Source organism: Chelon labrosus (genome assembly GCF_963514085.1).
Source record: "Chelon labrosus genome assembly, chromosome: 19".
NCBI lineage: Eukaryota > Metazoa > Chordata > Actinopteri > Mugiliformes > Mugilidae > Chelon > Chelon labrosus.
In genome coordinates, this window is record NC_140352.1 from 5,255,606 (window position 1) to 5,275,316 (window position 19,711).

At 42.6% G+C, this 19,711-nt stretch overlaps 2 protein-coding genes across 4 annotated transcripts; one reads left to right on the forward strand and one right to left on the reverse strand.

Moving 5' to 3' along the window:
- Nucleotides 1-1,358: 1,358 nt before the first annotated feature.
- LOC311503925 (pleckstrin homology domain-containing family S member 1-like) lies at nucleotides 1,359-12,891 on the reverse strand. Of its 3 annotated transcripts, XM_084566841.1 has the most exons (17): nucleotides 12,853-12,891; nucleotides 12,313-12,350; nucleotides 11,985-12,070; nucleotides 11,779-11,897; nucleotides 11,470-11,604; nucleotides 10,271-10,346; nucleotides 10,094-10,123; nucleotides 8,796-8,852; nucleotides 8,490-8,561; nucleotides 8,324-8,404; nucleotides 8,196-8,239; nucleotides 8,027-8,074; nucleotides 7,782-7,907; nucleotides 6,212-6,334; nucleotides 5,042-5,137; nucleotides 2,672-2,807; nucleotides 1,359-2,595 (listed from the first exon to the last, which is right to left on the reverse strand). In XM_084566841.1, exons 2-17 carry the CDS (start codon nucleotides 12,335-12,337, stop codon nucleotides 2,512-2,514), a joined length of 1,338 nt encoding a protein of 445 aa, XP_084422967.1. In that variant the 5' UTR covers nucleotides 12,338-12,350; nucleotides 12,853-12,891; the 3' UTR covers nucleotides 1,359-2,511. The 3 variants fall into 3 exon arrangements, with proteins under 3 accessions (XP_084422967.1, XP_084422968.1, XP_084422969.1); XM_084566842.1 differs by lacking the exon at nucleotides 8,796-8,852; XM_084566843.1 differs by lacking the exons at nucleotides 1,359-2,595; nucleotides 2,672-2,807 and adding an exon at nucleotides 4,342-4,852.
- Nucleotides 12,892-14,992: 2,101 nt separating this feature from the next.
- On the forward strand, nucleotides 14,993-18,766 carry LOC311504899 (zinc-binding protein A33; the record flags this gene model as incomplete). Its single annotated transcript, XM_084568237.1, has 6 exons — nucleotides 14,993-15,028; nucleotides 15,131-15,226; nucleotides 16,318-16,536; nucleotides 16,626-16,645; nucleotides 17,915-18,057; nucleotides 18,189-18,766. 6 exons carry the CDS (start codon nucleotides 14,993-14,995, stop codon nucleotides 18,764-18,766), a joined length of 1,092 nt encoding a protein of 363 aa, XP_084424363.1.
- Between the last annotated feature and the right edge of the window lie 945 nt (nucleotides 18,767-19,711).

The following is a 19,711-nucleotide window of genomic DNA, read 5'->3' on the forward strand; positions in this document are numbered from 1 at the left end:
TCGGACAAATTTACCTTATCTCACCGAGCTCTGCGCGTTCGTTCTCGGGGCCAGGGCGAGGAAAAATGTCACGAATAATTGAGATTCTGAAAAAGTTTATGTTCCTGTAAGTTCCCATCGCTTATATAGCATGAAATTACAACTTATTTCAATAGTCCTCTCTTCCTGTAGAATAATAAAGGATAAGAATCGCTCAAAAGACAAAAGATTAAGTGAATAACAAGCCATAAATACAAGGAAACTAGCAAATCCATAAAAAAAGATTTCTTGTAAAGGTGCACGGAGGAGTAAAAGATACCGTGAGAAGGTCAAGACCTTCGGCTCGTGGCCTTCGTCAGGGTCGTCCAAAGGTACGTTTTGAGACGTGAGCTGAAAGAGTTTGCTGTTACAAGTTCCTCAGGTAAAGAGTTTCACAGCTTTTTTTTTTTTTTTTTTTTTTTCGAAGCACGCAGTAAGGAGGGATTTACCTGAGGGCTGCAGACTTAAGTTCACACAGCGTGAGTAGATTCGTAATCTGGGCAAAGACGCAGCGGCATGCAGAATAGTAAGATATTTAAAATAAATTCTGCACCTGTAACGGGTAGTGAGTGATACCGAGAGTGTTAAACGAGGCTCGAATGCAAGGTGTTGCAATAGTCCAAGCATTGCAAAGGAAAAACTGTACGTACCTGATTGGGGTGGGGGCTGGAGCCTACAGGTCTCCAGTCTATCTCAGGTCTAACACGGAGAAACAGACAACCATTCACACTCACACCTACGGCCAATTTAGAATCACCAATGAACCTAACCAGCATGTCTTTGGACGGTGGGAGGAAGCTGGAGAACCTGGAGAGAACATTGAAGATAAAGTTCCCCTGCTACCAAGGTGCATGGAGGAAGCTAGGAGGGTCAAGACCTTGTTAGGCTGACATGTTTGGGCGCGTGGCCTTCGTCAGGGTCATCCACAGGTACGTTTTAATACGTGAATTGCCCGCTTCTAATAACTATGAGTCCATCCCTTTGGGTAAAATGACCAATGGTCAGATACAGACACTTGATTGAGTCAGGTGCTTGTTAGAAATGTCTCTCTGTTTCAGATCAGTCTCACTGGTCTCACTTATTGACCAGTCTGTCATATGATGAACAAGATGGAAGACGCTGTTAGTGTTCGTTACTTCTGGCCTGCAGGGCGGAGAGAAAAAAAAAAAGAAGAAAACTCCATGTTCTTTACTTCTCCTCGTTCTACTCTTCCTCATTTTCCTCCTCCTACTCCTCCTCTCATTTTCATCTTCCTCCCTCCCCTCCTTCTCCTCATCCTCCTCCTTCTTCTTCTTCTCCTCCTCTTCCTTTGCAGATTCATCCCATGGGCCAAATTGGACGCTGTCTGGTGGGCTGATTTTGGCCCACAGGCCGCATGTTTGACAACCCCTGGGCTAGGTAATGCATGATTCATGATTCTTCACCTATTTTTCTTTTTTACTAGAGGTCCTTAAGTTTTTGTTGTTTGTTTTATTTGCAACTGAGCTACCGTGACCGATGAATAAAGTCTGAAGAGTAGACAGAGCCAGAAAGCTTTCATTGTACAGTCATTTAGTATAGTATACAGTGTACACATATAACAATAGATATATTACACGTTAATATAATCTACGAGTACATGACATACCAGGCAGGTTGGAGAATTATACATAACCTTAAGGTAGACACTTTCTGATTTCTAAATATAGCACTCTGAAGGAAGTCACGTTTAGGATTTGTTGGCAAGACAAGATCCAGGACATGTCTTCAATCGGAAAAGGCTGCTACTTTACATTCACTCTGCACCGATCAGGCATAACATTATGACCTAATATGGTGCAGGTCTGCTGGGGATGGCTGCTGCCATCAAGGAGTGTCATTGCTATGGGGTGGGGGTGCCTGGTCTGGTCTAGGTGGGTGCTACATGTCTAAGTAACATCCACACCAATGAATGCCAGGTCCAAAAAGTTTCCCAGCAGTGGTCATAATGTTGTGGCTGATCGGTATAGGTTGTGTTGACAACTAGAGTGTCCTTTGAGCACAAGACGTATTGGTTTCGAGACATTTGTAAAGGTTAAATATAGTAACCAATGAGCATATTTACACCATTATTCTTCGTCACAACCCGCCTCAGTCTGTTTCCTTTTACGTCGATTGTGTCATAAAAATAACTCGAGACAAGGCGCCACAAAAGAAGAAGTATGAAGAAATACGTTGCTGGACCCCGCCTGCCTTTTGTTTGTGTTTTTGGCAACTCTGGAGAGCTCTCGTCAAATGTGACGTGTTTGATCTGTTTACAGATAACATTTGCGTGGCGCTTACGTAAGAGATTCTTAAGATCACTTCTAGCTGTTGCATCTGTTTAAAGCTCCGTTAAAATGATTAGAGTGACAGATCTATAAAAAGTCGCCACAGTCGTAGCTGGAAATACTGTCTGAACTGGCCGACACGTGGTCCAGACTGCACCGAGGAGTCTTTTAAGCACGTGCGGACACGTGGTCTCCTCTCCGATGATCAGTTTGCTGAGATGTCAGTGCAGGGGCAGCTCAGCGAATGCAGAGGCTGACATCCAGGTAGACGCAGGATGGTCAGCTTCACCTGAAAACAGACGAGGCTGGTTAGATGAACGAGGACACGCTGCGGCACGGTCCACGTGTGCAAATCGTAAAAGTACCTCGGCCTTGAGAGACTTGCTGATGTACGTGTTGAACTCCTCCACGGTGCCGGTGTGCAGGTCGTTAACCGCCACGATGCTGTCTCCTCTGTGGAACAGGCACACCGACTGTGGCTGTCCCGTCCACCCGGACACACTGGGACACACAAACACAAATGTTTTCAGTCTCCTTCAGTCAAAAAACAAGCTGGAACGAGGGCGACTGGACTTGTAGGGTTTCTTAAAGACGTTTCATGCGAATAGCTTCTTCAGCTCTAACCTTCCAATTGTCCTACAGGTCAAATTTGACCCGTAAATGTGATCTAGAAGTGTCCAATGTATAGTAATTAGTTGAGAAGAAGATGGCTAAAAATGATATCGGGGATACATTTTATTTTAGGATTTATAAATAGTCAAACAAACCAGGTAGGACAAAAGTTGCATGGTCGACGGGAAAGGCAATATGGGGGTTTAAAGACTGGCAGGGAGTTGGAGGTTTAAACAGGAACATCAGTGGGTGTTGTTCACCTGGAAGTGGCGTGATTAGTGTCTGTTAGTGATTAGTGCGACCACATACTTAACAACCCTAACCCTAACCCTTTTTATTGTGTTCAAGACCAAACAAGAAGTCATGTTGCTTTTAAACTTTAAACAGAAAACACCACTCATATTGCTTGTCCATTCAGGTTTGGCTTATGTCCTAGAGTTGTTCACACAGGAGACATGCCCAGTTGTGTTGTTCCCTTGTCTTACTAAAAGCCGATTTATGGTTCTGCGTTGTTTGCGCAGCTCTCCGTCGACTCAGAGTGAATGACTGGGGAAATTCCACCAACGTTTGTGGCGACATGGTTGGGTTTGGCCCTAAAGCAAGCCCACAGCGTGCTGCCCATTTAGGTGATAATCGTATGAGTAGGCCGGATGCTGATTGGTTGAGGTGAACAAGAACAAGAGAGAGGCTCAGTACTATGGCTACATAGACCGTATATCTACTATAAATCATTTCTTTGTCCAGTCTTTTCCATGGCAGGTAGAAAGCTAGGTCACAAACATGGATGAATGTTTATTTTGTGCAAAATCTTTGCAATACCTAACCTTATTAATCCTTCCTACGTATATAATATATATTTACTTCTGTCTATGTTTCTTGTACATATGCAAATGTATATTTGTGTTTATACTATTTTATTTTACTAGATTTTTACTTATGTTTTATTTATTTTTATTTTACTAGATTTTTACTAATGTTTTTATTTTATCGGATTTTTATTTTAATTTTATTTTATTTTACTATATTTATATTTTCTTTTTCTAGATTTTTCTTTTTCTTTTCTTTTCTTTTCTTTTACAAAATTTTTACTTATATTTCATTTTACTAGCTTTTTACTTATATTTTCATTTCATTTTATTTTATCAGATTTTATTTATATTTTATTCTCATTTTATTTCACTAGATTTTTATTTATATTTAATTTTTATTTTATTTTACTAAATCTTTACTTATATTTTATTTTACTAGATCTTTACTTATATTTATTTTTATTTTACTAGATTTTTACTATTATTTTATTTTTATTTTATTTTACTAGATTTTTACTATTTATTTTTAGTTTATTTTTATTTATTTTTAATTCTTTGCAAATTGCATGAGATTAATTATCAATTTAATTCTAATGAATAATTTTATTCCACTTTATACACACTAAATATTGTGCATATACTGCAGATCTTTTGTCCGTACATTGCTGCAGCTGCAACTCTATCCCACTGAAGACTGAAGCTCTGCAAACAAAACATGCTGCACAAAAAAAAACAAGTCTTGAAGTGTTTAGACTGAACTAAATACTTTAAACTCCACAGAGCCACTGAACTGAGGCAGACATCAGCTCTACCTGTATTCATGCTTTTCTAACAGAAGCTGTCTTTCCTGCATTTTAAACGGACCGCAGCATGCAGCTAATTCACTTGAAGAGCGTTTACTGAATCCAATTGAGTGTATAAACTTTCAAACAATGCAGCTGAATAGTCGGCTCCCACAGCAAAACACTGAGCCTTACTGAGCATTATGAGTTCTGCTCAACTGCAAAAAAAAAAAAAGAAAGAATATGGGGGATGAGGACATGCAGCATCGAGGCCAGCTCTGCCTGATGTGAGCTGTTGTTTCTTCAAACAATGGAATCCGTGAGTTATTGGATGAAGGCAAACCTGCACAAAAGAGAGCGAGGAGAGAGAGTATGGCACTCACACGTCCGTGCTCTCAGCATTTTCAGTGATATATAAATGGAACATTTTGTGCGGGTGCTTTGGAAAGCCGTCTCCATCACAGGAGACATTGTAAAGCTCTAATGCATTGTATGGGATTATTTTATTATTTCTTTTTTTGGGTGAACATACCTCGGTTTCCCGTCCACTTCTGTGAGTGTGAGGTGTTTTTTCAGATCTGCCTGATTCACAGTCAGATCTCTCTCTTCTGGAGCAACGTGGTCAATGCTTGAAAGTGAAATAAAACAAAAGACAACAAAAGCTTTATTCAGTGACATCGTGCATAATTCATATTTGTGCAGACAGAATTTAAAATGGAGAAATGTTCCTAGGATCTCACACTTCTTGTCTATTGATTTTGTTGGGTGGTTGTTTGAGGTTACTTAAGATTTCTATGGACATGGGCCTTCTGAGGGTGTCCTGTGGTGTCTGGCAACAGAATGTTGGGGAGGGGCCTCTGTGGATCATCCCACAGATACTTGATCAGTTTGGGATCTAGTGAATTTGGAGGCCAGGTCAACACCTTGTGATGTTCTTCATGTTTTTTTGAGTTGTTCCTAAAGTGTTTTTGTGGCTGCATCCTGCTGGGGATGTCATTGCTATGGGGTGGGGGTGTCTGGTCTGGTCTAGGTGGGTGCTACATGTCTAAGTAACATCCACACCAATGAATGCCAGGTCCAAAAGTTTCCCAGCAGAACATTGAACTGTCACAAGATGTTATTAATTTCTCCTGTCATAATGTTGTGGCTGATCACTCTTTCACAAGCACAGAAGGAAAGAAACGTTATTATTGTCCTCAACATCCGTCACAATAGCAGGAGTGTGTGTATATAAAAGGACTTCCAGTTTCCTTTGTCTGACTCGTTTTAGTTCATGTAACAAAGTGAATAATAAATGTTGTTCTGCTTGTTATTAATCGTCTATTATTACTCCAGCATCTGTTCGCAAGAAGCCACAGAAACTGCTCATACCGGTCCAGCAGCATGTCAGCGTCGGTCCCAGCATGCCTTTCTGTTTAGGTTATCTTACTGAGTCACTCTGAGCGGGATAATGTCTGTTTTTATTTGTTCTCCGTTGCTATTGCAAAGCCGTCTGACTGGCAGCAGCGCAGACGGGGCCACAGCGGGGGTTTCTCATGTCGACTTGAACTATTTACAACCGGAGCAAACGTTGAATGAGAGAACTTAACTCTCTGCTTCAGATCATAATCTCACATATCTCACTTGTCTCTTTGCTTTGTGATAATCAAGGCTAACCAGTTGGTAGCCAGATGGTTTATTTTTTGTTTTTAGCTCATCTCACCTATCAGTGGAGTTTCGTTTTTCCATCCTGCTCACGGTCTGTCTCTCCATCGTACATACAGGAGAGGTGGCATCGTTGTCACTGGAGCTGCTGCTAAAATCCGAAGATGCTTGCGTCTCTTCTCTGCAAAAAGAAATAACATTAAAGGGATTATAGCATCAGACCAGCGTCCATGTTTCAGCTGTTTGTAGTCACGCGTGCGTTCTTAGTTTGATGCCCAAACAAAAAGACCATAAAACAGTTTGGCAACGCAGAGGGAATGAATGACAACGCAGCTGCTTTACGCTGAACGCACCGGCAAGAGCTGCAAAACAATAAATTTTAGCTCAGTATTATTATTGCCTCTGTCATCATCATCCCAAAGATACTTGATCAGTTTGGGATCTAGTGAATTTGGCCAGGTCAACACCTTGTGCTCATGTTTTTTTTGAGTTTTTGAATTTTTGAGGGGTGGCACAGTGGTGTGGTGGTTAGCACTGATGCCTTACAGCAAGAAGGTTCTGGGTTTTAATCCATGGAGTGACTGGTTCCTTTCTGTGTGGAGTTTGCATGTTCTCCCTGTGTCTGCGTGGGTTCTCTCCAGGTACTCCAGCTTCCTCCCACCGTCCAAAGACATGCTGGTTAGGTTCATTGGTGATTCTTGTGTGAATGGTTGTCTGTCTCTCTGTGTTAGCCCTGTGATAGACTGGAGACATGTCCAGGGTGTACCCCGCCTCTCGCCCAATGACAGCTGGGATAGGCTCCAGCCCCAACTGGGACCCTCCAGAGGATAAGCGGTTACAGAAGGAGAATGAAGGAAGTAGTCCCGGTCAGCCGCCCTGATGTAGAGCACATAGGATGGGGAGCATTTGAAGCTCTTTTGAGTCAAGGAGTGTCATGGCTATGGGGTGGGGGTGCCTGGTCTGGTCTAGGTGGGTGCTACATGTCTAAGTAACATCCACACCAAGGAATGCCAGGTCCAAAAGTTTCCCAGCAGAACATTGAACTGTCACAAGATGGTTTAAATGCTATTCACTTGGTCATAATGTTAATGCAAATAGTTCATCCATGCTTTCACTTTAAACACTATGATTTACTTCTAGTGCATCGTCTCTGATTAGCATCATAGCACTCAAGCAAACCATCATAAACAACAACAACAACAATCAAATGAGTCACATCTGATCTAAAGGTTTATAAAGAGATCCTATCAATAAGCTGCAATTACAACAACCAACACTGTCATGGCTCAACGGACACACCACAGATGACCGGCGATTAACAGTGTGAAGAGATGAGGAGATGAAAGGTCTCCTCTAGTCCAGCACACGTGTTGCTAAACAGGTTCTACGGCGCTGCCTCTCTCAGATTCTTCACTGGTCCTGGAGTGTCAACATGCTCCGCGCTGTAAAAATAACCCTTGCCGCTGTCGGCCCGAGCCAACGAGGACATGGTTACCTCTGATGATTGAGCTATTTTGGTATCTAGGGCGCTGACAAAGAGCACAGTGTTACAAAGAGCTAGAGAAAGAGCGTAGGGTGAGGGTAGGGTAAGTGAAAAGTAAAACACACACAAAAAACTAATAATTTACCTGTCTTCTGTGGCCGGCTCCTCAACGCATGAAGGCAGTGGGGAAATAGGAGTCTTTAATCTTTCAAAGGTCTGATTGACCGTCCTCATCAGGGTGCCTGTGGTAACTTCCTCAACTTCCAGATCCCTAAAGGCACAAAGCACTTATTTTAAACACTCATTTTCATTAGCAATTACTCGTCATAATTAGAAATTGGGGTTATTTTTTTTTTTGTCTTCTGTCACATTACAGTGTAAAACACTTACACTTCCTCAACTACTCCATTGCAATCCCGATCTGTCATGATTTCATACCTACAAGGGGTCAGACGGTCAAATCAGCAGACAAACGATACTGAATAATGCAGCTGTCAAAGGTTAAAAATGTGACAGCGGATCTTTTAATCTTAGTGAGACAAAAGATTTTAAAACTCACGGTGACTCAGTGCTGTGGCTACACCTTGAATCATTCTCTGTGGCCTAATTCAAGAAAAGAAATAAAAAAAGATTTGTTGTAATATTTAGTTTATGTTGCTCACAGTTCAGAGTAATTAACAGGCCTACTTTTTGCCTCGAAATAGGTCTTGGATAGTCATAGACTGGGTTCACAGGCTCAGATGCACGTCTTTTGATAACCTCTTCTCTCTGCCAGCAGATATTACAAAAAGTGAAAATTCTCAGAAGCCCCAAGTGAACATATCGTGCAAAGAGTCAACTCAACATGTCGCACCTTTGGTTTTTCAGTGTCGCTATCCAGAGCGTTTGGCGATGGATCAGACATGGAGCGTATTTTTGGTACTTCCTGAAATAAAAAATAAAAACGAGAAGTATTTTACATTATTCCGATAGAATTAAATTTTTAAATCCGTGACTCAGCAAAAAACATTATTTGAGACCTCATGTTGGCATTTCCCTTAATTCCACTTGAGCAACAAATCTGCCATTTTTTTAAATCTGGGTTGATATACAGGCATGGCGGCATAGAAAGGGTTAACCAAACGAGTGTTGAGGTGACAATAGAATATTGTTGACAAACCTTTCCAAGCACTTTGGTAGTAGAATTAGTTTTCTGCAAAATGGGGTTTGAAATTACCTGGGAAAGCAGGAAGAGAAGTCTGTTTTCAAAAGAAATCAAAGAGAAAAGCCCGTAGATACCCAATAACAGGAAATAAACACCAAGTTAAAATGAGCTGCAATACATAGGTGGCAGTAGTCTGCTGAGGTTATGAAAACAATAAAGAAACAGCTTGTTTGTGTTAAAATGTAAAAAAAATTAACACAGTGGCACCTCTAACTTCAGGGGGTGTCAAACATATGGCCTGGGGGCCAAAACAGGTCCGCCAAAGGATGAATTTGCAAAGTGCGAAAAATACATAGAAGACAATAAAACTAACTGCTATTCCTAATTTGACCACGAGGGGCTGTACTGTTTTAGTAACACGACATAACACAAAACTGAGACCCAGAACTAAACAGTAGACGGCAGCAATGACCTAAAAATGTTTTGTAAAAGGATAGTTAATAAAATTCTTCACGCCAAAACGAAGGTAAACGTTTGGAGTTGTCGTTACTTATAGGTTATTATGATGTTATGTCTCTGGTCCGGCCCCCTTCAGATCAAATTGGGCTGCATGTGGCCTCCTAAACTAAAATCAGTTTGACACTCCTAGTTTAAGTTCATTAAGACCCAGCGATTAGCTGAATTACCTCATATAAAGATTGAGGTGTAAAAATGACAAATAGTTGATTCATGAGGCATGAGCTGTGTATCAGGAGCCAAGAAATATTTAGACATTACTAGCCAAATGTTTATTGATTTCATTTTTTTAACAGCTTTAATAAAGTAGGTGGATTTAGTGATCTTTAAACATAGCCAGGCTAATAGTTTCAAGCCTTCCTGCTAAGCTATGCTAAGCTAAGCTAAGCTAAGCTAAGCTAGCCAGCTGTTAGCTAAATTTTAATGTTGCCTTCAAATGAGGTTTGTGTTTACCATATTCATGAAAATAGATCCATCTGAATGCCTCCCTCTTGTGATATTTACAACTCTTTCGTAGTGTTAAAGTTGGCGAAATGGTGGATGGTGGTGGTAAGCTAATACAAGCTAATACACCTTCGCTTACCCCACTTTACGCTACCTAGCTGTTAGCATGCTAACTGTTGCGTCTAGACCCTGCCCGTTGCCTAGCACTGGTGTTCTTGCAACTTACGGCTTGAACGCCAAGCACTCAAGTTTCATTTGAAGGCCGCGGTGAATGAGAATGGCAAACTCCCCCCAATAATATATTGTGTTTAAGACTAGTTCTCAATGAGCAATATGACATTTTTAATTTTTACCTCAATTGTTGACCGGCCATTAGGCACTTCCTGTAGGAGCAAGGCAGCAAAATAATCATTATCAATAAAAGTTGATAATAAGCAAACATGATATATACAATAAATGTGCAGTGCAAGAGATGCTCTGTCTTCATAAGCTGTTACAAAACATGCTAAAGAAGTGAAATCAGTGTAAACCTGTGAATTGAGGAACGTATGTGGCCGGTTTTCCAGCGACTCATACAGGTCAGCGAACCAGCCGTCCACTTCCTCACTAGGAGAAAAGAGAGCACTTAAAAAGGTCAATTTTTCCTCCACAAATTACATTTGCTCCATTTAAAATCCAATACCAAAATCAAATATGAAGTGGAAATGCAAACATTTAGCAGCAATTTAGCGTGAGCACAAGCCATTATCAGATGATGGGCTGTTACTTTAGGGGGAAAGCAGCATCATAATTTCTTTTTGATTGCCCCGAACTCCCAAAATAGTAAATGGTGTGAAGGCCAGTGTGGAAGTGTTTTATGAGGAGCAATGAAAGTGTCAGTGGGGGCCTTGAGACAAGGACTGGTCCACCCAGCTGTGGCCTGATTTTTGGTTACGCCATTGCTGACTTACAAATACATAGCAATTCATTTAATTTGTTTTATAACAAGCTCTTTTGAAAAGTGGGTGAATTTATGCACAATCCTGGATGTGGTTTCGAGCAAAATGGGAAGTGATTTAGTGTAAAAGATGGAGATTTGTGGAGAAAACAGTTTAAAACGTCGAGGTTTGGCATTTTGCTGCAACCGGTTGGTTTGTTTGATCCTGACAAAGGAGCTGCGAAAGAAGAGATGGATGGATCTAACCGAGAAGCTGACGCATCAACCAATGAATCCAAACACGTCCAAACACTAGGACGTCCTCTCTTTGAGGACTAAGTGACTACCTTTAGGGCAGAAAAGTGACACTGGCTGCAGTTTTATAATCTAGATCTTTGGGTTACCAGGTACCTTTCCGTATATCCTATCTTCCTGTCCTATGTAGAGCAGAAGCACATTCTTGTGACTCTATTTCAAGCGCAGTATGTCAGGAGCTACTCTCTGGGTACTCCGACTTCCTCCCACCGTCCAAAGACATGCTGGTTAGGTTCATTGGTGATTCTAAATTGGCCGTAGGTGTGAATGTGAATGGTTGTCTGTCTCTCTGTGTTAGCGACTGGAGACCTGTCTAGGGTGTTACCCTGCCTAGGGTGTTACCCTGCCACTCGCCCTATGACAGCTGGGATAGGCTCCTGCCACCCCCTCCCCGCGACCCTCCAGAGGACAAGCAGTTACAGAAAATGAATGAATGAATAAATTCCAACTCAGTTTTGTGCCACCAGTAAAAAAACAAACAAAAAACAGCTGACCGACCTGTTCTCTCCAATGAGGAAGTAGTCCCGGTCGGCCGACCTGATGTAGAGCACACAGGATGGGGAGCATTTGAAGCTCTTCTGGATCCATGTCCATCTCTGGTGATGCTGAGGGCTCATTTGCAGCAGTGAGATCCTGACGGAGGAACAAAAAACACAAAGCAAGAGCAGCTACATTAGTTTACAAATTTTAAATGCAGATTGAAAAGCAACAACATGCAATAATGCTCTGCAAAGGAAGAAGCTAAATTCAATGAAGCGCGTACTGCGTGCACAAGTATTTAAGTTGACGTTTAAAGTGAGAACATACTGTGACAAGTCTATGCCTCCAAGTGGCTTGTCCTTTTCCTCCGAATTCCTGAAGTACTTGAAATGATACTCTCGATCGCTGATTTTGAACAGGATGAAATAACGCCTCTTCCATGATTTCTGCAGGATACATGATAGAAAAAATTGTAAAAACACACACACACACACACAAAGTGCTGCAAACTGTTGCATCCGCTGAGTTACTACCTCTGTCACCAGCCGTCTGTGGGGAGGAGACTTATACAGGTATCCAGACCGAATTTCTGACACAGCTGGCAATGGCCTGTAGAAAACTGCAAAAGAAAAGCTTACTGCTCAGCAGTTTGCACGCATGTTGTTTTTTATTTACAGCATGTAGCTGAGTTAGAAGCTTTTAACGTGGTGCTCTGGTACATTAGCACATTCCAGGTAACTTCTGTGTTTGGACAAGATTGGCGGTAAAAACAGGTTTTCCTGTCACCCACACTGTAAATACCTTCACCAAAGCACTGAAATAAAACCATGAATCAGCACTTTATCGGACGCCATACGCTACCTGTGTTTTTCAGGCTCTTGTGCATTGCGACGCCACACCTGAGGGAAAAAAAAAACAAAAAACGTTGCTTCAATACGGCATGGAAATAGTTAAACTTTCTTTTTTTAACAAAAAAAAAATAGATTTATTTGTCAACGCCAGCCACAAACAAAAGCCACATGCAGCTGCAGGTGTGCATTTATAAGAGAATATGCAAATGTGCACGCCTGTAAAGACGCAGATTTGTAAGTCAACAGCAAGAATAAGAGTAAGAAGTTTAATTCTCATTGTCTGGTGAGAAACAACAAAATACTACAGCAGCTATACACAATAAAAGCAAAGAGTAGCACACAATGAATGCAATTGGTACAGTGAGGAATAGCAGCATTTTAAAACAGCAAACATTAAACAACAGTGCACATGTATTCATGGTTGCATGGTAGTAAATGTGACCTCATGAACAACATTAAAACACATTTGAACTCTCAAAGTCGATTAAAAAGAAACGGGAAAAAGAAATTAATCCCAACACATGTCTAAATCAGAAGATAAAACTCTCACCTGCCGAGCACCTGTTCAGAGATTCTGCTCACCTGGCTCTCTGCGACGATGAGTGGGGCCGCACGAGGAAGCTGGATGTTTTGTTGTTCCTGGCAAACAGTAACAAGACATTCACAGTGAGAACAGGTGTTTCTGGTTCCTGGCTTCCGTCTGCTTTTAAGGTCCACCTGGGTCGTTGCTGAAAGCTGCAGGATGCCGTGCGCGCTCCCTTAAAGGTTTTCCCCCTGAACAGAGGAACACAAGGGATTTTTCATAACTGAAACGTCATAACCTTAAGGACTGGTCGTCAAAAACATCCATGCACGCAAAGGTTTCGAGAGTGGATCGTCTTAAATTTCAATTTGGCTGGTGTCCTACATTCTGCTCTGAGAAAGACACTGAAAGAGGTTTGGAAACAATAGAAAAGGGTGCTGCCAACTTTTTGACAGAACGTAATTTATGACCATAGCTACTAAATATAACTATACATAAACAGAACTAAGGACATTATCATAGTTGACAAGGAAATATCAGGGTTACAGTGAGAATGAAAAATGGTTTCAGCTACGCTATAATCAGCCACAACATTAAGACCACTGGCAAGAGAAGTGAATAACATTAAAACCATCTAGTGACAATTCAACGTTCTGCTTGGAAACTTTTGGAACTGGCATTCAATTCAATTCAATTCAATTCAATTTTATTTATATAGCGTCAATAACAATACAAATCGTCTCAAGACGCTTTACAAAAACCCGGCCTGAAACCCCCAGAGCAAGCCTGAAGGCGACGGTGGCAAGGAAAAACTCCCTTTTAACAGGAAGAAACCTTGAGCAGAACCCAGCTCATATGGAGGGACCCATCTGCCTAAGGCCAGCCGGGTACAGACAGAAGAAAGAGAGAAGAGAACAGCAAAGAGAGAAGAGAAGAAGCATTCATTTGTGTGGATGTTACTTAGACATGTAGCACCCACCTAGACCAGACCAGACACCCCCACCCCATAGCAATCACATTCCTTGATGGCAGCAGCCATCCCCAGCAGGATGCAGCCACGAAAAAGCTTTAGGAAAAAACATGAAGAACAGCACAAGGTGTTGACCTGGCCTCCAAATTCACTAGGTCCCAAACTGATCAAGTATCTGTGGGATGATCCACAGAGCCCCCCCTCCACTAACGACATCCTGTTGCCAGACACCACAGGACACCCTCAGAAGGCCCATGTCCATTCTCTGATGAGTCACCACAAGGGAGACCTACACAATATTAGGAAGGTGGTCATAATGTTATGCTTTGTATGCTGCCTATAAAAGTTAGGCTGGGTAGGAAGACATTGGGTGAGGTCAAATGTTTCTCTATAGCAGCTAATTTGGTCTTTTCCTTCTTTGAGAAATGGAGGCATGTGACCCCTGGCGTGCCGTGCCACTTCTTCCATGTCCTCTGATTAGAAATATGTTAGGAGGAGGAGGAGGAGGAGGAGGAGGAGGAGGAGATGGGTCAGTCTGATTGTGAAGTGGCAGATTTGAGGGGTATCCCGTGTATGCTCCACGGTGTGAATTTTCTGTCTCTGGATGTAGGGTAGTCAGCTGCTTTTTGACGTCTCTCTGCATGCGACAGGTCACCGGTCATGGCTGTGGCATCTCTCCCAGTGCTTTGATACAACACGTGTACTTGACAGATAGATTAATTAAAATGATTAGTATGCGGCCCGTCCATTAGCTGCGAGGGACATTCAAGCGTCTCGGAGACTTTCCAAACTCCTTTAGACGTGCATGTGGGTCACGAGCACACTCATACATCAAGGTTAGAGCCGGGCCGGTATTAATAGATTTCTTAAGGGCTTCGTGTTCAGCGGGACACGCAATAACTCTTTAGGAAGTCTAACAATTTCCCTTTCGCTCTTATCTGCACACAACCTCCTTCGTGTCTTCAAAGTTTAGACTCATGGTGCAATAAAACAAGGCACATGCTGGCAATAGGACCAGGACAGTGTAGGCAGTGGGTGGCAGGCATTCACCCCATACCCTGGCCTGCCCACCCACCCACCTACCCCACCTACCCTCCCTGCCAACGAAGCCTTCACATCAGTGGCAGGCCTATAAAAGCACTTGTGTCTGTCCTGTCGCTGGTTAGCGTTGGTTTAACCTGCACCCCTGTACAGAAGATGAATAGTAAGCTTAGCGTGAAGGCCACGAAAGACGTAAGAGCTTCATCTGCAGCGACATGGTTGCCTCTCCTCCCTTAACCTTTGTTTTGTCTTCTTTTCAGCTTTTTTTTCCAACTTAATTTCTGTATTTTAAAGGAAATGCTTCTGAAACGCCAGCAGCACTTGCAGAGACAAAGGGACGTCATTGCCTACCGGATGAAGAAGCTGGCGGCCAAACAGGTGGAGATAACAGTAAGTCTGTTTTATATGATTTAATTTATGTGTTTGACTTTTATTAGTAGAAATTGTTTAATCACTTTTGATAATCTATGCAACAATGTGTTCCATAACCCTTCCTAACTCAGAGAATTGTGAGTTGCATGAACGTGAATTTGGTCTTCGTACCCTCGTCTTCTTGATTATAGCTAACGAAGTGGGACATGGGGCGTGTGTCCTTGTCTCGCTGCTGCACATTCAGTTAAACGTCATAAGTGAGGACTTTACGAAAGCGCTTTTGTGTAGCTGTGACTTTTTTAAATTTATTCTAATCGCATTTGCTGGCTTCTTCTGGGCCTTTAAAACACTTTGTACTCAAAATCGGCGTTTCATCAAGGAATTGGTTAGTCCTGCAGCAGAATGACCGCATTAATCAGTCGCTATAACAAAGCTGTGGTGCAAGAATTTTAACTATAACTCCTTTCCGCAGATGAGTTCATGTGATGCTGATTGAGCCTTTGGGGGGAGGGGCCTCTGTAGATCATCCCACAGATACTTGATCAGTTTGGGATCTAGTGAGTTTGGAGGCCAGGTCAACACCTTGTGCTGTTCTTCATGTTTATTTTTTTAGTTGTTCCTAAAGTGTTTTTGTGTGTGTGCCTGTGTCAAGCTGCATCCTGCTGGGAATCATTGCTATGGGGTGGGGGTGCTTGGTCTGGTCTAGGTGGGTGCTACATGTCTAAGTAACATCCATACCAATGAATGCCAGGTCCAAAAGTTTCCCAGCAGAACATTTAATTGTCACAAGACGGTCAATGTTGTTTACTTCTCCTGTCAGTGGTTTTAATGTTTTGGCTGATTGGTGTATGTTGCTGGGTCAGAGTAAATGAACATGGAACACAGCCTCAATTTCAGAATTCTTTTCTGTCTAAAAAACAAAAAAAGCACAACATTACAGTCTTATTAACGTCTTTTTGCTACAAGCTTGTGTAGGTGTTTGGTGTTTCATTGTGGTTTTTTTTTTGGGGGGGGGTTGAGCTGTTCTTGCTAAGCGGGTATGCTGCATGTGCAGGTTGCTACACAGTTAGCATGTCTGTTGCACCCTGCTCACGTTCTTTAACTCTCAGAAAAAGACCAACGCAATGAAGGACAAAATCAAGAAGAAGTACGAGGACATGAAGCGGGTGCTGGACGAGGACCTCCGCATCACACTGACCCTGCTGGACACGGAGCTCGAGGCCACGGAGAAGTTAATGGAGGAGAAGATTGAAGACTGCTACCACCTCACTAAGGAACTGGACCAGGAACTGGACAACAGAGCACAGACACAAGAAAGTGACGTTCAGGTTGTTAGATTATGATTCTAAGAGACGGTTTAATATGCAAACTCTAAATGGAAATAAAACCACTAACGGGATATTCTTATCTTCTACAGAATCCAGAAACAGATAACAGGTATGATCACACTCCTGCTGCAAAACCTTTCTGGTTGAATCATTTATAATGTTTTGACAGATTGTATCAGTATCAGTGAATCAGTAGCTACCAAACATACCAAAGATTTTTCAGCGGGGAATGCCACCAGGGCTGGCATAGAAAAATCTAGCTGAGTCATTTACCAGTAACTCGTCCATTACATTTACGGGTAATAGTTTGCTTTAAACGAACAGAAAACTTCCTTGTCAGTCTGACTAGGGCACACGATGCCGTCATACTCTTTAGAAAATGGGCGTCAAACATACAGCCTGGAGGCAAAAAACGGTCCACCCAGGTTCCAGCGTGGCCCATGGAATGAATTTTGAAAGTGCGAGAATTACGTAGATGGCTGCAGTTTTTCAATAAAAGTAGATGCTATTTCTAATTTGCACTGTTTTAGTAAAATTGTACACATAACATGAAACTGAGACCCTAAACTGGCGAAACTTATTTTTCTTAAGAAATTTCAAGTTGTTAATAAAATGTTTTGTAAAAGGAGTGTTAATTAAACGTAAACAAAATGTTCTTCTTCGCACTAAAACAATTTGGAGTTGCCACTGTTTATAGGTTATTATGTTGTTATGTTACTGGTCTGGCCCCCTTTAGATCAAATTTGGCTGCATGTGGCCCCCTGAACTAAAATGAGTTTGACACCTCTGCTTTAGCACAACTTAAAGGGGAACTACCGTTTTTTACAACCTGGACCTTATTTCCGGCATAAAATACAATAGTTTACTCACCCATATAACTTTGGTGTCATTTGGAGTCATTCGGAAGATATTCAGATCCAGCGGAGCGCCGCTTTTATCCATATAGTGGGAGTAACTGGGGCACCGAAATGCAACCTCTAAACAACGCATTATCTGTTGCGAAACTCGTTCATTCCACCAATATTTTGTTATGATACGCTAGTGCTATTCCCCGTTGAGTCCGGAGTTGAGTTCGCGGTAGATAATGCGTGATTTAGAAGCTGTGTTTCGGTGCCCCAGTCACTATATGGATATATGCAGATCTAAATATCGTCCGAACGACTGCAAATGACACCAAAGTTATATGGGTGAGTAAACGATCGTATTTTATGCCAGAAACAAGGTCCAGGTTGTAAAAAAACGGTAATTCCCCTTTAAATTCATATCAATTCGTTTTTTTGTCTGCATATTGTATTTGCGTTATTTTTGACTTCATGGCTGAAACATTTTTTTGTTATTGTCTGGGACGATTGCTTTTTTTTCTTTTGCTTGAGATTAGAATCTTTGAGATGCTGAAACTGACGGACCCTGACCTGATCAGGATGGACGAGTTCAAGAACGAGCAGCTGCTGAGTCTTACCACCAATCTGCTGCTGTTCATCAGATCCCAGGTCCCTGTCACCAAGAAGCTATTTCAGAGCTGTGAGTTCACCCAAAGAGACAGGTAGATTCTCTGAAGTCTAAGGTTACAGTAGGGAGCGTTTGTCTCTGTTGTGAACTTCTGGTTGAGGACATGATATATTATTTCTAGTATCTTCTTTTGGGTCACACAGATGCTGCAGACGTTGTCCTGGACGCTGACACTGCCCATCCCAAGCTGATCATCTCCCCTGAGGGCGACGCCGTCACTTACACTGACACCTGGCAGGATGTCCCAGAGATCCCCTCCCGCTTTGACACCACCTTAAACGTAATCAGCCAGGAGGGCTTCAGCGAGGGGCGCCAATACTGGGAGGTGGACGTGAGCGGGAAGACCTACTGGGAGCTGGGGCTCACCTACCCCACCATCCCACGGCATGGCTCCGAGGAGGACTGCTGGCTGGGCCGAGGCAAAGAGTCTTGGTGTGTGGAATACTTTAATGGAGGCTACACTGCGTGGCATGGAGGGGTTCAGCATGACCTGCCTCTGTTGGAAGGGAGACAGTTCACTCGTATCGGGATATACTGCAGCTTCCCCGGGGGTTTGGTGTGCTTCCTAGGAGCTGACACAGTGACCCCCCTACACTGCTTCTGTGCCGGAACCTTCACCAACACCTTACATCAAGCGCTGTGTCCGGGCCACGACAACTACGGCACAAACTTGAAGTCCCTTAAAATCTGCGACGCCTCCCGGTCGGCTCCTGTTCTCTGAGGCGGGGGCAGGAAGGATCGGGGGAGGACGCGGCGTCAGGAATGTGTTGCGCTTTGGGGGCATGCGCATCCCGAGCGGCCTGATCTGACATTGTTAACATGTCACACGGCCTCAGCTCTGGATACTGTGCGTGTCAGGCGAGTCTAAATTTGTTTAAAGGAATCTTTAAAGCATCCCTATTTTAGATTCACGGATCACACAGTTCCCTCATGGGAGCGGACGCACCAACGCTGTCAAGACTTTAGAGCCGCATCGGAACGTGTTTGAAATGATATTTTCATTCCTATGATGATCCAGAACATGAGAAATCAAAAAACTATTTAATAAGCTTTAATTAGCTCTTTTTAACAAGTGTCTTTAATTTAAGCAGTTCATCAGATTAGTTTCTTACTGTCGACAAATCCAATGAAAAGACCAAACCAATGATACTTTAGTCTCTTTCTCAATACTGTCCTGTCTATTGTCGACTGAAGACGTACAGTATGTCTTTAACAGGGACTCAGAAATGTCAAGTAATTTCCCTAATACAGCACAGTACACCGATCTGCCACAACATTAAAACCACTGACAGGAGAAGTGAATAAAATTTAAACCATCTGGCGACAATTCATAGTTCTGCTGGGAAACTTTTGGACCTGGCATTCATTGGTGTGGATGTTACTCAGACATGAAGCACCCACCTAGACCAGACCAGGCACCCCCACCCCATAGCAATGGCACTCCTTGATGGCAGCAGCCATTGCCATAAAGATGCACACACAAAAACACTTAAGGAACGACTCAAAAAAACATGAAGAACAGCACAAGGTGTTGACCTGGCCTCCAAATTCACTAGATCCCAAACTGATCAAGTATCTGTGGGATGATCCACAGAGGCCCCTCCCCTCAAAGGCCCCCCCCACTAACAACACTCTGTTGCCAGACACCACAGGACACCCTCAGAAG